This window comes from Staurois parvus, unplaced genomic scaffold, assembly GCF_062004578.1.
Source record: "Staurois parvus isolate SC_StPar_1 unplaced genomic scaffold, SC_StPar_1.0 ptg000811l, whole genome shotgun sequence".
Taxonomy (NCBI): Eukaryota; Metazoa; Chordata; class Amphibia; order Anura; family Ranidae; genus Staurois; species Staurois parvus.
The window spans coordinates 542,501-558,385 of NW_028318607.1; the positions used below are offsets into that span (position 1 = coordinate 542,501).

General features: G+C 44.6%; 1 protein-coding gene across 1 annotated transcript in view; it reads left to right on the plus strand.

Annotated features, from left to right (window-relative positions):
- The window catches only part of ATG2B (autophagy related 2B), a 139,999-nt gene that overhangs the window by 102,445 nt on the left and 21,669 nt on the right, over positions 1-15,885 (plus strand). The window contains 6 exon segments of the mRNA XM_089654863.1: positions 2,408-2,516; positions 5,388-5,460; positions 5,463-5,542; positions 5,544-5,582; positions 11,494-11,595; positions 14,643-14,721. Of these exon segments, the coding sequence (XP_089510989.1) occupies positions 2,408-2,516; positions 5,388-5,460; positions 5,463-5,542; positions 5,544-5,582; positions 11,494-11,595; positions 14,643-14,721 (482 nt within the window).

The window sequence follows — 15,885 nt, forward strand, 5'->3', positions numbered from 1 at the left end:
AAATCATTGGATTCAGGTGTTCCAATCACCTCCATGGTCACAGGTGTATACAATCAAGCCCCTAGGCATGCAGACTGCTTCTACAAACATTTGTGAAAGAATGGGTCGCTCTCAGGAGCTCAGTGACTCCAAGCGTGGTCCCGTGATAGGTGGTCACCTGTGCAATAAGTCCATCCGTGATATTTTCTGGCTACTAAATATTCCACGCTCAACTGTTAGTGGGATTATAACAAAGTGGAAGCAACTGGGAACAACAGAAACTCAGCCACCAAGTGGTAGGCCACGTAAATGGACAGAGTGGCGTCAGCGCATGTGCAGAAGTCGCCAACTGTCTGCAGAGTCAATAGCTAAAGACCTCCAAACTCTATGTGGCCTTCAGATTAGCACAAAAACAGTGCATAGAGAGCTTCATGGAATGGGTTTCCATGGCCGAGCAGTTGCATCGAAGCCTTACATCACCAAGTGCAATGCAAAGCGTCAGTTGCAGTGGTGTAAAGCACATCGCCACTGGACTCTAGAGCAGTGGAGACATGTTCTCTGGGTGACGAATCACACTTCTCTGTCTGGCAATCTGATGGACGTGTCTGGGTTTGGTGGTTGCCAGGAGAATGGTACTTGCCTGACTGCCTTGTGCCAGGTATAAAGTTTAGTGAAAGGCTAATTATGTTGTGGGGTTGTTTTTCAGGAGTTGGAGTAAAGGGAACTCTTAAGGCGTCAGCATACCAAGACATTTTAGACATGTTCATGCTCCTAACTTTGTGGGAAGAGTTTGGGGATGGCCCCTTCCTGTTCCAACATGACTGCACACCAGTGCACAAAGCAAGGTCCATAAAGACATGGAGGAGCCAGTTTGGGGTGGAGGAACTTGACTGGCCTGCACAGAGTCCTGACCTCAACCCCACAGAACACCTTTGGGATGAATTAGAGTGGAGACTGCATGCCAGGCCTCCTCCCCCGACATCAGTGCCTGACCTCACAAATGTGCTTCTGGAAGAATGGTCCAACCTTCCCATAGACACCCTCCTAAACCTTGTGGACGGCCTTCCCAGAAGAGGTGAAGCTGTTATAGCTGCAAAGGGCGGGGCCAACTCAATATTGAACCCTACGGACTAAGACTGGGAGGCCATTAAATTTCGTGTGTGTGTAAAGGCAGGCCAACCAATACTTTTGGCAATATAGTGCATATATAATGATTGTCAGCAGGATGGGAAGTAAGGAAAAATCTGTTATGAACCCAGTGAGCAGTAAAAAAACAAACAAAGGTTTTAATCCTTCTCCACTCTATTCAAAATTATAGGAAATGTTTTTGGCTGAATTTACACTTTAGAGCAGAACGAAACTCAATTCTGCTGCAGGGATGTGATGTCTGCAAGCTGCCATGCAGACGCAGTCATCCTCTTAAAGGATAAGTTCACCTTTTAACAAAACATAGGTCCCCTGCTAACGGTCACAACGGGATGGGACAGGGGGGTGGATGGCGGGATGGGGTGCGCGGGCCAGTCCGATCGTAACATGTTACACCATGAATATGGGTGTAAGATGTTACGAAAGGTGAACTTTATCCTTTAAGCTTCTTCTGGATGTGGTGTCTTCGGCCATCTTGGCTGGCCCAGGATGACATAGCTCATATGCATGGGAGTTCAATCACCCTGACACCTGAGTAGCGCAAGCGAGGTTCACACTGCAATCAGATTTTGATCTGACTTTCAGTGCAATTACTGCATATAATGCAGCTTGGATGTGGTTTGTATATTCTATAAAGCCAGAATTGCACCAAAGAAGCACATGACCCTCTTCCAAATTGTTCTGCACTGCGTTGATGTGAATGGGCACTCTGGGAAAACAATTGTCATGAGATTCTATGCGACTCAAGTTGCATCTGAAATTGCACTAGTGTGAACCAAGCCTAAGTGTACACACAAAAGAAGAAAGCAAGTGGGATGTTAGAGACATTTATTGCAGAACATGCCAAGTATGTCAAGGAAAACCTTTCCTGTTGACCGTTTTTATTCAAATAGATCCACTTTATGGTAGAGTGAACCTTCTTACACTAAGGCCTCATTCGCACCATATGTGCAGAAAACCTGATGGAAACCGATTTCACTTGCAGAGATATCCGTTTACATCACACACGCTTCAATGAGCTTTATACATGTGCAGATTCCTGCGCTGAAAAAATCTGCACATGATACCAGTGTTGTGGTGTGAACAGGTCCCATAGATCAATTGATTTTGTTGCGCCCTTGCAGAACGCGTGCAGAAACACTGACGTCTCTAGTGTGAACGAGCCACATCTCTTATTTGATGGATAGCAAATGATTAATTTCACTAACTGATTTATAGCTTCTTTTTTGGAATTACACAATATTTAAAAAATTGTTACAAATGAAAATCTGCTTTCTTCAAGGAGTCCTCATAGCTCCCCTTCAAGTACACCCACCAGACGATCCAACAGCTTAATCAGAGGGGGCCGGGGAAGAAACCAGGACTTTTTAATGGAGATCCAGCTAACCAAGGTAAGGTTTTCATTTGTCGACTTAAGGGCTGATTTATTAAAACCGAAGAGTGCAAAATCTGCTGCAGCTGTACATGGCAGCCAATCAACTTCTAACTTCAGCTTGTTCAATTTAAGCTTTGGAAAAAAAAAACTGGAAGCTGATTGGTTTCTGTGCAGAACTGCACCAGGTTTTGCACTTTTTAGTAAATCCACCGCTTAGTGACTTTACCATAGCATTCTGTTTTTCTTTCTACATGCACTTTGTATATCTTGTAACTAATTGTATGGGGAAGACCATTAACATTCAGTTATCACATTTACATATATTTAGGTAAACTAGATTACGTTGGCCTGTGCTGTTGATGGACTCCTGAGGCAGAAACTAGGTGGCAGTTGGAATGATAGAAACAAAGACATGGTTGGTCGAAGCTGAGTGATGGACATTTGGAATAGTCTCTAGTCTTCACAATCCTTTCAATTGCCTTAAAGCCTAAGTTTAGCTATAACTTAAAACAGAAGAATCAACACAAGGGATATAACTTATAGTTAGTATGATGTGTCCCTTGTCCAGATTCTTCTGCTTTCCGTAAAAATCTTGCTGTGTTGGTCCTCGTCTCCTTGATGGAAAGGAAACTGTATCTGAGGATACATGGGAGCAGCTCTGAAATGAGGAAGCAAAGCCCTGCTCCTCTATCAAAATGGCAGCCTCCACTCAGAGACATTGCGGAACCGGGCATGGTAAGTCAGCACTAGGGGAAGACAAGCTGCAGGGAGACCACATAAAATAGACAATTATTGCAGACACCTGTTTAACACTTCCCTCTCTTTCCTCCCTCTCTCTCCCTCCCTCTCCCCCCTCTCTCTCCCTCCCTCTCCCCCCTCTCTCTCCCTCCCTCTCCCTCCCTCTCCCCCCTCTCCCCCTCTCTCCCCCTCTCTTCCTCCCTCCCTCCCTCTCTCCCCCCTCCCTCTCCCCCCTCTCCTCCCCTCTCTCCTCCCCCCGCTCTCTCCTCCCCCCTCTCATCCCCCCCCTCTCATCCCTCCCTGTCTCCCCCCCCCTCTCATCCCTGCCTCTCCCCCCCCCCTCATCCCTGCCTCTCCCCCCCCTCATCCCTCCCTCTCTCCTCCCCTTCTCATCCCTCCCTCTCTCCTCCCCTTCTCATCCCTCCCTCTCTCTCCCCCTCTCATCCCTCCCTCTCTCCTCCCCCTCTCATCCCTCCCTCTCTCCTCCCCCTCTCATCCCTCCCTCTCTCCTCCCCCTCTCATCCCTCCCTCTCTCCTCCCCCTCTCATCCCTCCCTCTCTCCTCCCTCCCTCTCTCCTCCCTCCCTCTCATCCCTCCCCCTTTCATCCCTCCCCCTCTCATCCCTCCCTCTCTCCTCCCCCTCTCTCTCATCCCTCCCCCTCTCTCTCATCCCTCCCCCTCTCTCTCATCCCTCCCCCTCTCTCTCATCCCTCCCTCTCTCTCTCATCCCTCCCTCTCTCTCTCATCCCTCCCTCTCTCTCTCATCCCTCTCTCTCTCTCTTTCTCTCCTCCCAGTGCCCCCTTCTCTCCCCCCTCTCTCTCCCCTCTCTCCCCTCTTTCCCTCTCTCCCCTCTTTCCCTCTCTCCCCTCTTTCCCTCTCTCCCCTCTTTCTCCCCTCTTTCTCTCTCCCCCCCTCTCCCCCCCCCCTCTTTTTCCCCCCCCCTCTTTTTCTCCCCCCCCTCTTTTTCTCCCCCCCCTCTTTCCCTCCCCCCCTCTTTCTCCCCCCCCTCTTTCTCCCCCCCTCTTTCTCCCCCCCTCTTTCTCCCCCCCTCTTTCTTCCCCCCTCTCTCTCTTGCCGCCCCCTCTCTCCCCCCTCTCTCCATCCCCTCTCTCCCCTCCCCCCTCTCTCCCCCCTCTCTCCATCCCCTCTCTCTCCCCCCTCTCTCCATCCCCTCTCTCCCCTCCCCCCTCTCTCCCCTCTCCCTCCCTCTCTCTCCCCCCTCTCTCCCCCCTCTCCTCTCTCTGCCCCCCCTCTCCCCTCTCTCCGCCCCCCTCTCCCCTCTCTCCCCCCTCTCTCCCCCCTCTCTCCCCCTCTCTCCCCCCTCTCTCCCCCCTCTCTCTCTCTCCCCCTCTCTCTCTCCACCTGCCTCTCTCGCCCCCCCTCTCTTGCCCCCTCTCTTTCTCTCGCCCCCCCCTCTCTCGCCCCCTCTCTCTTTCTCTCGCCCCCCCTCTCTCTCGCCCCCCCTCTCTCTCGCCCCCCCTCTCTCTCGCCCCCCCCTCTCTCTCGCCCCCCCCTCTCTCTCGCCCCCCCTCTCTCTCCCCCCTCTCTCTCCCCCCTCTCTTTCTCTCGCCCCCCTCTCTTTCTCTCTCGCCCCCCCCCCTCTCGCCCCCCTCTCGCCCCCCCTCTCTCTCGCCCCCCCTCTCTCTCGCCCCCCCTCTCTCGCCCCCCCTCTCTCGCCCCCCCCCTCTCTCGCCCCCCCCTCTCTCGCCCCCCTCTCTCTCGCCCCCCTCTCTCTCGCCCTCCTCTCTCTCGCCCCCCCTCTCTCTCGCCCCCCCTCTCTCCCCTCCCCTCTCTCCCCCCTCTCTCTCCCCTCCGCTCTCTCCCCCCTCTCTCTCCTCTCCCCTCTCTCTCCCCCTCCCTCTCCCCTCTCTCCACCCCCCCTCTCTCCACCCCCCCTCTCTCCACCCCCCCTCTCTCCGCCCCCTCTCTCCACCCCCCTCTCTCCACCCCCTCTCTCCACCCCCTCTCTCTTTCTCTCTCTCTCTCTCTCTCTCTCTCTCTCTCTCTCTCAGTACTGCCTATTTTTCATTGAACTGATCATGGTGGCAAGGACAACTGTTTCCTTGTCCCAGTAACCTATCCCTAGGCTTTCCCTAAATTACTATACTCAAATCCATCCTAATAACTGTCACACGTCTCTATACACAGGTGAAATTCCAGCATGAAGTTTATCCCCAGGCTGATCTGGCCACAGTACCCACTTTATCTGAACAGCCGGTGTCACGCAGGTTTTCATCGTCCAGGATTTAGAGATTAGAGATCGTTTGGCTACTTCTCAGATGAATAAATTCCTTCATCTTTACAAGCAGCAAGGAGATGCCTCGGAAAGCCCACTCCAACATGGTAAGATGCAGCAGTTACTGTACTTTGTGAGACTTTGAGGTACTGGTTACCTGGATCTTCCAAGTGTTGCCATTTCTTTCTTGTGGAACATCACATTACTAATTTTGGGGATTTAAACTTGGCAATTTAGGAACTCCAAAATTTAATTCTGGTTCCCAAGTTTAAAGGATACATTTACCTTTGGGAACATGCTACACGTTTCATCCGTTTTTGGGGGGAACATGTAATATGTTTTCACTGCCGGAGCCGCTGTCCGCTCAGCTGCATAGAGCGACAGCTGGGGGGGAGCTTCTTCCCCCTCACTTGCTGTCACGATTTAAGAAGAAAAATGCGGGCATGCAGGATGAATTCTGTGAATGATAAAAACTACAAGTTCCGACAACCTTTGCGGCTGTCGGATTGAAGTTCTCCATGAACAACCACTGTGCTGTTGAGCGCTTTGGTAGTTCAATGTCCCTTTCAATCAGTGTGTATCTGTTTGCCCATACGACATATGAGCACACAGGTACACTGACAGGTCTGCAGGAGTCCTGCATGGTACCCATGATCAGCTGATCTCAGGTGCAAATGCTTTCTAGGCTCCTAGTAAAAAAGATAAATAATAAATGCAAATTTTTTACCTGCAAAAAGTTGTGAATTTATGTATTTTAAGGTGAACTTATCCTTTAAAGCGGAGTTCCACTTGCAAAAAAAAAAAAAAAAGTCAGTAGCTACAAAAACTGTAGCTGCTGACTTTTAAAATACAGTCACTTACCTGTCCCTCGGTCCAGCGGTGTCCTCACCATGGCTGGTTTCACTGGCCGTCTTCTCTCCCTGGTGTCGGCATCTTCAGTGTGGGCACCCAGCTGTGACAGTTTGGGGCTTCACAGCTGGGTGCCCACTGTGCATGTGTGAGAAGCGCTGCGCTTTGTGAATGGCCCCGTAGTCTTCTGGGACCTGTCACATTCCCAGAAGACTACGGGGAGGGAGGGGGAGAACAACTTCCGCTTCCGATTGCCCAGGCGATCACAGCAGAAGTGGGAGCGAGTACCTGTCAAATTTGGGTACCCACTCCCCGAAAGGTGCCAATCCTTAATGAGGAGCAGGGGATAAAGGCTTAAAGCGGAACTTCCCTTTTGGGTGCAACTTCGCTTTAAGTGCTAACATCAGATTTTACACTTCTACTCTACATTGTTCATGCATACCAATGAAGGGAAACAGAAGTTACAGTATATTTTCTAAGGTCGAACAATGTTACTGGAAAACAAAATGTTTCAGAGCTAGGAAGTAAGAACTGAATTTTAGTGTATGATTTGTCATAAAAAAATAGTGTAGCGCTCTTAACATATAAAGAAATATGTGCCTAATACACAATATTGAATCCTAAAATAAATAAATAAATAAATAAATATATTAAATTCCTCCATAAACAATAGTGACAAACAAATAAATAGTGCCAGACTAGGATTCCAAAAAGAAATCTATCACCCACTTGAAAAATACGTGTACCCACATACACATGTTTTATACAAATAATAAGTGACTAATAATTAACACAAATATATATATATAGTGCACACACACCTACTATATTAGGCAATAAAAAAATTCCAAAGAAGCTTTATCCAATAAGGGAACTCCACATATAATTCACAGTGCTCACACAGTGCAAAAAAAGTGTCCTCTCTGTTGGAAAATAATCAATGTCCTTTGTGGAAATAAATGGAATCATGCAATGTGCAATAGTGATAAATAAATCCGTGATTGTGTAAAAAAAAAAAACTCCTAATAGCGGCTAGATTGCCTCCTCACCTCCTCCCAATGACCCCAAGGGGCCAACAGGCTTGCAGGATCACCCTGGATCCTTGATTTATAATGGCCAGCAGCTTCCTTCCTTCCCTGGATCTCCTTAATGGGGCTCCTATTGCCCCTGATCAGCCAAGGTAGTTCTTATCCCTCTCTTCCCAGACTTGCTCCTTGATTGCTGATCGCCTACATGACCAACTTTGGTCTGGACCAAGATTCTGCTTATCGACCTTGCTGCCGGCACTTTGCTGAACTCTGCTTGTTCCCGACCCCTATTGATGCACAATATGGAGGAATTTAATATATTTATTTATTTTAGGATTCAATATTGTGTATTAGGCACATATTGCTGAACTCTGCTTGTTCCCGACCCCTATTGATGCACAATATGGAGGAATTTAATATATTTATTTATTTTAGGATTCAATATTGTGTATTAGGCACATATTTCTTTATATGTTAAGAGCGCTACACTATTTTTTTATGATTTATTGACACTGTTTTGGTATCAGTTTTTGAGTGTTGGCAGCTTTAGACTAGGTTGTATACTTTCATTTCATAGCGCAGGAGGATCTCTGACCATTAGTGTATGATTTGTATTACGGATATAGGAGAATGGGTCAAGGGGTGAATACTTTTGCCTGCTGCAGAGTCATTTGTTGTGCTGTTCTGAATTAAACATACTCGCAACAAGCCTTTTATTAGGAACATCTGTACACCTGCTTATTTATGCAGTTATCAGCCAATCATGTGGCAGCTACACAGTGCATACAATCTGGCAGATACCAGTTGGAGCTTCAGTTAATGTTCACATCAAACTACAGAATGGGGTAAAATGTCATTTAAAGATGAATTCCAGATATGGATATTTTATATAGAGTTCCATTAATTGAGCTTGGACCAGTGTAGCTGCCATACCTGGCCAATGCCCCTGGTAGCTGGAAATCGCTTTATAGACTTTGGTTTTCACACAATCTCCACTTGTTTCTGGTTCACATACTGAACAGCTGGCCTGCTGCATTTTGAACACAGGAGAGTGGCCTCTCAGCACAGCAATCATTCATAGAACATTTTGCATCTTCTGAATGAATGCAAAGCTTTCTATGATTGGACTAGATGGGGAAGCAGGACAGTGATGTCACACTCTCCATCTAGTCCAGTCAGAGAATGCTTTGCATTTATTGAGAAATTGCAAAGCTCTCTTTGACTCCTTTCCATGCTGAACAGCCGACCTCAGGTGTTCAGAATGCAGCATGGCAGCTGCTCAGTGCAGGACCCAGGAGAAAGTGGAGATCACTAAAGTAGCGATCCACCAGGGATCGTTCTTCAGAGGACACCACAAGTGTTAACAAGCCCTAATGGTGTGAAACATGAAGAACATCCAGTGAGCAGCAGTTCTGCAGGTAGAAACACCTTATTGGCTAGACTTTTTGAGCTGACAGAAGAGCTATGGTTTCACAGATGGTAGGCCAGTCTCCAGATATGAACCCTCTGGAATGTGGTAGAATAAGAAATTGGTAGCATGAGCATACAGCTGACCAATCTACAAAAACTGGGTGATGCAATCGGGACAACACGGATCAGAATCTTAGATGTTTGTAGAATGTAGAATCCTTGCAATTAAGAACTGAGGCTGTTCTGAGAGTAAAGGGGGACCCTACCCAGTATTAGTATAACGATCCCAATATATGGCTTAGTGAGTATATTTATTGAGCTAAGAAGAGTGGTTTTGTTGTGTTATTAAGCAGAAAGTTTCCTTTGTATATTAGACCAGTAAATCTGTACTTATGTTGTACTTCTGTAGCTGAAAACTGTTTCTAGAGACAGCTAGATCTTTTCGTGGGGCAGAGATTCCGTTTTCCTTGGATGCAATGTTGACTTTTTATCAGGTCATCAATCCTATATCCAAAATAGTCCAAAACCACAGCTTCTGTTTCATTGTACAGATGTGGAAGTGACTTATCTGTTTATCCGGTTATTACACAATCACATCTGCAGCTGCAGTAGAAAGGCAAGGTTGTGTATGTGCAAAGCAATCCCATCGAAGAGGATTCACAGTGTGGTGACTTAAAGGGGACTTTCTCTGTTAAGGGGAACTCTACTTTATTCACTGTAGAAAAAAAAAAAAAAACAACTCAAAGCTAGGTCTATGGACAGCAATATGACATAAGTACTGTTAGGGCTGTGGAAATTTTTGAAAAAACTACTTGTCCAGGGACTAAATTGGGGTTCCAGTCTAGTTGTCCCTAATGACAATCTACATGTCCTGATACAAAAAATTTTTTAACCAAAACCGTATTTAAGTTGGAGGTGGTTTTAGGAATGTCTGGGGCTTTTAAAATCAAAAGGGGCTCTATGGCGACTTAAACGTTTAATATTTGTAACACTGCGCTGTTTATTTCCTCTTCCCATCCCTGCCTGTCTCCAGCTTCAAACCCAGGGACTAGCAGGGAGGGGAGAAACCTTGCAGTGTTTTGAGCACTGATTGGCTGCTTGTCAGGAAAGGGGGGTGACAGGCTTACCCTTCATCCTTTTCACTGCCAGAGCCGTTTTTGCTGGGTTTTTTGCACAAGTTTAAAAATAATTTTAGGCTGGAAGATTACACAAAACCCCCAAACATTGTATATTTTCTGAAAGCAGACACCCTAGAGAATAAAATAGTGGTAGTTCCAATTTTTTTGTCACATAATTTTACCGCAACATTTCAGTAAAAATACACTTAGGTTAATTTTAGGGCACAAAAAAAACAAATTACCCTTTTTGTTTTGTAAAATATAAAAGACGAGGTTGCACCGAGAAAATAGATATCCAACATGTCAAATCTTAAATTTGCACAAAAAGTTCCCTGTGATTTTTGGTGACATGTTCTCTTTATTGAGACATCCAAGGTCTAAAAGACCCTGTATTCCACTGAATGTAATGCGGTGCACATCGCACTGCAGTACATTCTATCCAGGCCTTTATGGCTGGGAAATCTGTCAACAGGGACCAGGAAGTGACACCATAACGTCACTTCTGGGTCAGGACATGAAGGGGAAGGGAGCGGACATGGGCTGTGTGAAAGCAATTGGACAGCAGCGCAGCCGCTCAAATGCTTTCACCTGACAAGTGAGCCCTGCTGCTTGCCCGGCTACAAAAAACTTCATGGAACTTCATGTCCTGGGTGTTAGGCAATATAAATTCAACATCCCTGACAGTATTTAGACTCTGTCGAGCTGCTATTCAGAATAGTTCTGATTGGACTTGGGCTTTAAAGCCCAATTTAACTTTCAGTTTGAATTCGTTAAATTAATTTCAGCTGTATCAAAACAAAAAGTGTTCATTGTCTTACTCTCTTACTTTCTAATGCAGCCACAATCTGAATAGAAAAGCCTGTTCCCTGCCAACATGCTGCAGATTGCCATCTATGTGAAAGAACTGGCCCCTAGTGAGGTCCGACATGTCCTGCTGAGTTAGGCCGCAATCGCTCCTGATTTATTATTTATTTATTATTTATTTCAGGTACTTATATAATGATGGGAGAGCTCTGACTCAGCAGCGGTGTGTCAGACCTCTTAAGTGAGACCACTGCTTCCAAACAGAGAGCAAGAGTCCCACTCTGCAGCTGATTGGGGTGCAGGCTTTTTTACTTGGGCTGTTGGTTTTCTTTTTTTTTAATTTCTAATTTTTAATTTCTATGCAATTCACATGCGATCCAGGTGCCGTGTATTTTCAGCCCGTTCATTTAATGGGCTAAAATCGCGCCGGACTGCACCAACTTTACAAAATGCACAGCAACAGTAATACATTAGTACCATGCGATCTGTTGCAGGCGAACTCACTGTGTTTGCGACTTGCGTTTGGGGTATTGATGAGCTAACACCGACACCCACAGAATATCGCAAACGCAGCTTGTTCTGGTATGAACTGACTCTACACATGTTTGTGTTGATACACCAGGAACGTATTTAGATATTTAAACCAAAGCTCAGTTGGGCTTTCATTAACCTTTCATATTGGATACAACCCTTTTTTGCCCGAACCATAAACTACAGTCTTGTATTTCTGTGCTGGAGACCATTAGCAGCTCTGATGTTTTGCTTTTATTAGTTGTCATTATTGTAAATTGTATTATTATTACTTCTAGCTGACAATCAAAGCCTTACATGTTCGCCCAGAGTCTGTGCTCTCGCCACAAGAATGTTGTCTGCGAGTGACGCTCATGCCGCTTCGCCTCAACATCGACCAGGTAAATCCTAGCAGGCTGAAATGATTGCTGGTGTAATTACGTGTCTGACTAGGAGAGGGCAGCAGCGCTGCAGTGGCGCAATAAACAAAATACATTATAGCGTACCGACACTCAGGATGTGAGTAGGAGCGATGTTTATCCAGTCATAATCATAATTTATTTTCTGATGAGTTGTTTAAAGAATGGGGAATACCCAGAATCTTGGCTGACCATTACCGGTCTGTAAAAATAATAATAAAAAAAAAAAAATCTGGTGATCTTTGTTTTTTCAACTTTATTGAGCTGTTCGGAAATTTTTAACTGTTTTATTTCATTGGGAAAAAAACAAAAGAAAATACAGTTAAAATCAGAAATGGTGTCACTCTCCACTACCAATTGCAAAAAAGTGAATAAATAACAGTCCATCTTCGAATGGGTGCATAATATTATCGCTGCAATTATAATATTGCTACAAATATGTCCTTATTAAATCCTTGACCTTGACACTTCTTCCAGTGCTGTGATACAAAATTATTTAATTTTTATTATTGTATTGATTTTACCACACAGCATTGGTAATGTTTAAATATTGTGTGTGTGTGTGTATATATATGTGTATATATATGTGTATATATATATGTGTGTGTGTGTGTATATATATATATATATATATATATATATATAAAGTGCAGCGCTGAGTATAGTAAATTAATAGGACAAATATGGATAAAATTAATCCTGGGTATTTTAATATATATATATATATATATATATATATATATATATATATATTTCAAAACCAAGAAAGCCCGCAGCCATTGCAGCTCAGAGAGGTCCCAGTCAGAGTGTAACGGCGCAGGCTCAGTGTAGCGCAGCCGCTCTGAGTCCACAGACGTATTCCTTGGACGGATCACTACCACATGGTGGAAACCAGCCCACCCGGAGGATAGTGCTTACCAGGAGCACGGAGTAGGACCCCCTAGTGAAAGAGGACCATCTACACCAGCCTCACACTAAACAGAGGGAGGATCACCCCACTATCGGATGACATCAGGATTTTATATATAAACAAAAGTTCATTGATATGCGCGTCCGGTGAGTGCGCATTACCTTACCTCTACTACACGAACACCGGAATTCTATGTCACCTGAGCACTTTATATTCATGCTGCTTTCCTGGACCATTTTTCTTGTTTCTGAACTTTTATATATATATTTATGTTATATATATATATATTTTAAAATACCCAGGATTAATTTTATCCATATTTGTCCTATTAATTTACTATACTCAGCGCTGCACTTAAATATTGTAGCATACACCATAGTAGCTCACAAGACCCCACAGTAAAAGAAAATGCAGGTTGTGCCGTTAGATCACGTGGTTGGTTTACAACCTTCTTAGTGAAAACAAGTACAGTTCTACTGCTTTTGTGGATTTCCAGGCTCTTCAGTTCACCTCTGTTGCAGAACACATTGCTGGTATAATAGGGGACTTCTATGCCATACGTTTCAGCCACTAGCTCCTTTATTTATTTATTTATTTTAATTCAATAATTTTATTATATTATAAATATTATTATTATTTTATTTTTTATTATTATTTCGTAAGAACTTACAAAAATACCTGAGCATTTAAGACAAGTTATCTTGAAAACACGCAAACGTATCACAAAGAATTCTGAAGTTCAAAATGGCAAATATAACAGAATAAAGAGGCTCATCAGCCTTGTGAATCATAACATACAGGAGTAATCGCACCTAATTTACAAGTGATGACAGCTCATAATAATGCCATTAACCCGAGGCCAGGGGTAGGAATAGAAATAAGAGTGAAGAAATGGCAAACCCAGATATCCCTCCTGCGCTTAGGGATGGACTCTGTATGGATAGGACCACATCACAAATTTCTTGGGATATGCACGCCTTGCTGCCCTCAAATGACCGAGGTAGTCCAAATATACTAAGTAGAGAAAATCAAACAAAGGGCACACCGGCCTAGTGCATTACCTTACAAAAAGCATTTATTAAATAATAAAAGTAGGTATTGTACTCAAAAAATGACAATACAGTCAAAGGCACATCGTGAAAGAACAGCTCTGTCCAATCCGTACTACGTGTCTGTCCGTAATGGGAAATCTGGACCTCCAACAGACTTACGCGTTTTGAGGACTTGGCTGAGTTGGCTCTGAGGAAGAGGCAAGCCCTCGAAATGCGTCAGCCTGCTGGAGGTCCAGAGTTATACTTTTCATTACCTGAGGCGATTTCTTAATAACTTCCAGTTGTAGCTCTTAAATGGGAAGTAAAATCTCCCTAATAGGGATGCAGACAGCAACAAAAAACTGACAAAGGCTTCCTCTAGAAAAAGCATTGGCTGGAGGTTCTTCTTAAAGCTGAACTCAACGGAAATGTCAAAACTACCCTTGTTGTGAAGTGCTCTGTTTTCCTTTGCCTAGGGTACCTCTTGAAAAGCAGGTTTATTTCCCTTCTCTCTCAATTTGCTCACTTATCCCTCACTTTGCTTGCAGCTAGCGTTTTCCTCACTACAATGCAGGATTGCTGGTTCTGCATTGTACTCTATGACATTAGAGTGCTACCAGCGGTGATAAACAATATGGGGGCACCAGTTGCACAAAGAGGGAAAGCCTGCGGGAGCAAGGGGTATGGTAAGTAAAAATGCATTTAAAGGTACCCTAGATAAAATCAATTAATAAACCCTTACAGTGCAAGGGTAGGAATGAATTTTCCCCGGAGTTCAGCTTTAAGTCATTCAATAACACAGTGCAGAAACAAGTGCAGGACACAGCAGTTTCCTTTAGCAGCTTGACGTTTCTTTTATTGGGAGTAATGGGCTTTATGCCAGAGATCCAGTTTTGCTTTAGTTTTCTTTCCTCTGTTCAGTGGTGGAATTAAATAAACAGTCAGCATTGCCCATAGCAGCCGGATTCTCACTTTTGCTGTTTTGTGCTGCACAGGGTCAGTGAAAAGGTGGGTCTGGTTGGATGCTGTGCTGGTGCTCCTTTTGTCTCTACCTGCTGTTTTATGCCCCATCATGGTTTATTTTGCAGGATGCCTTGTTTTTCCTGAAAGACTTTTTCGCAAGCCTGTCTGCAGAAGTGGAAATATTGGTGACCCCGGACCCTGAAGGTAAAATGATTCAAAGAATCAGATTTATATTAAAGAATAAAGTCGCCCATTGATGAATCGAATCTAGGCTGGTTCATCTATGGGCAGGCTGTTTGTACTGAATTCTATCCATTGACTGTGATCATTGTGTTCTGTCACCAGGGAAGGCTCTCCACCGGCAGAACGTAAGAGCTGCTGGAGGCATTCCCCTGTCAACATTGACTGCAGGGGAGTTGAAACATTTTCTTCCATGGTGGAAGGAAAGAAAATTACATAATCTATGGACTGCTTTAGTTTAGTGAAAAATGTCTTTATGTTAGATCAGTACAAGGAACAGTACTTACTATCAATGTGAAGTGTCCCTTGCACAGATGGCTGCTAAAATCTGATGTCTTCTGAACCCGAACCCCCGCCCCTGCAGCAGCAATCTCCTGGTACTGCTGGGGTGGTAAAAGAACCAAGGGACCTGTGACAGGCACTCATCAAGAGTGCCGACTATGACCGCCCTTTCCACCCCCCTCCTCCATTCATAGAGGTTCTACCATAGCTTCCATGAATGAAAAGCTACCTATGAATGGAGGACGGGTAGATGAATGAAAGGTCTGACTCCTTCATTCATAGATAGGATATGTAGAAGAGTGATGGGGGAAAAAGACCAAGGGGACCACTGAGAACTTTAACAAGATCTGCCTAGAGTTCAGCTATAACATTGTTAAAGAAAGCTCCATGTTTAATTATATTTTACAAATGCATTTTCTAAAATCTCATCACACTACTGTTCTGGGCATTTACAATGACTCTTCAGATTTTTGTTGTAGTGTGATACAGGCCATGCTGCATCAGCTTTATTATAAATACTAGAAAAAGCCCACAATGCATTGCTAGTAGTCAAGTGGTCAATGATTGTCCAGGGAAGAGCCATGCTGTAGAAAGAAAGGGGCATATAGAGAATGTATGATCATGTGCCTTACACATTGTAGGGAAAAGAGCCTACCTGCTGTTTGTTCAAAATTCAGAAGACAGAAAATGTAGGATTTTATTCTTTTAGTTTGGGGGGAAGTTGTGCTAACCCATTGGGGGAAGTGGGGGAGTAGGATCACATGTATAAATATATACATGGTTCATATAGTGAACGTGGTGCAGAGTTATTCACTTTAAATTCATTACAAAGAACAAGGGGGGATC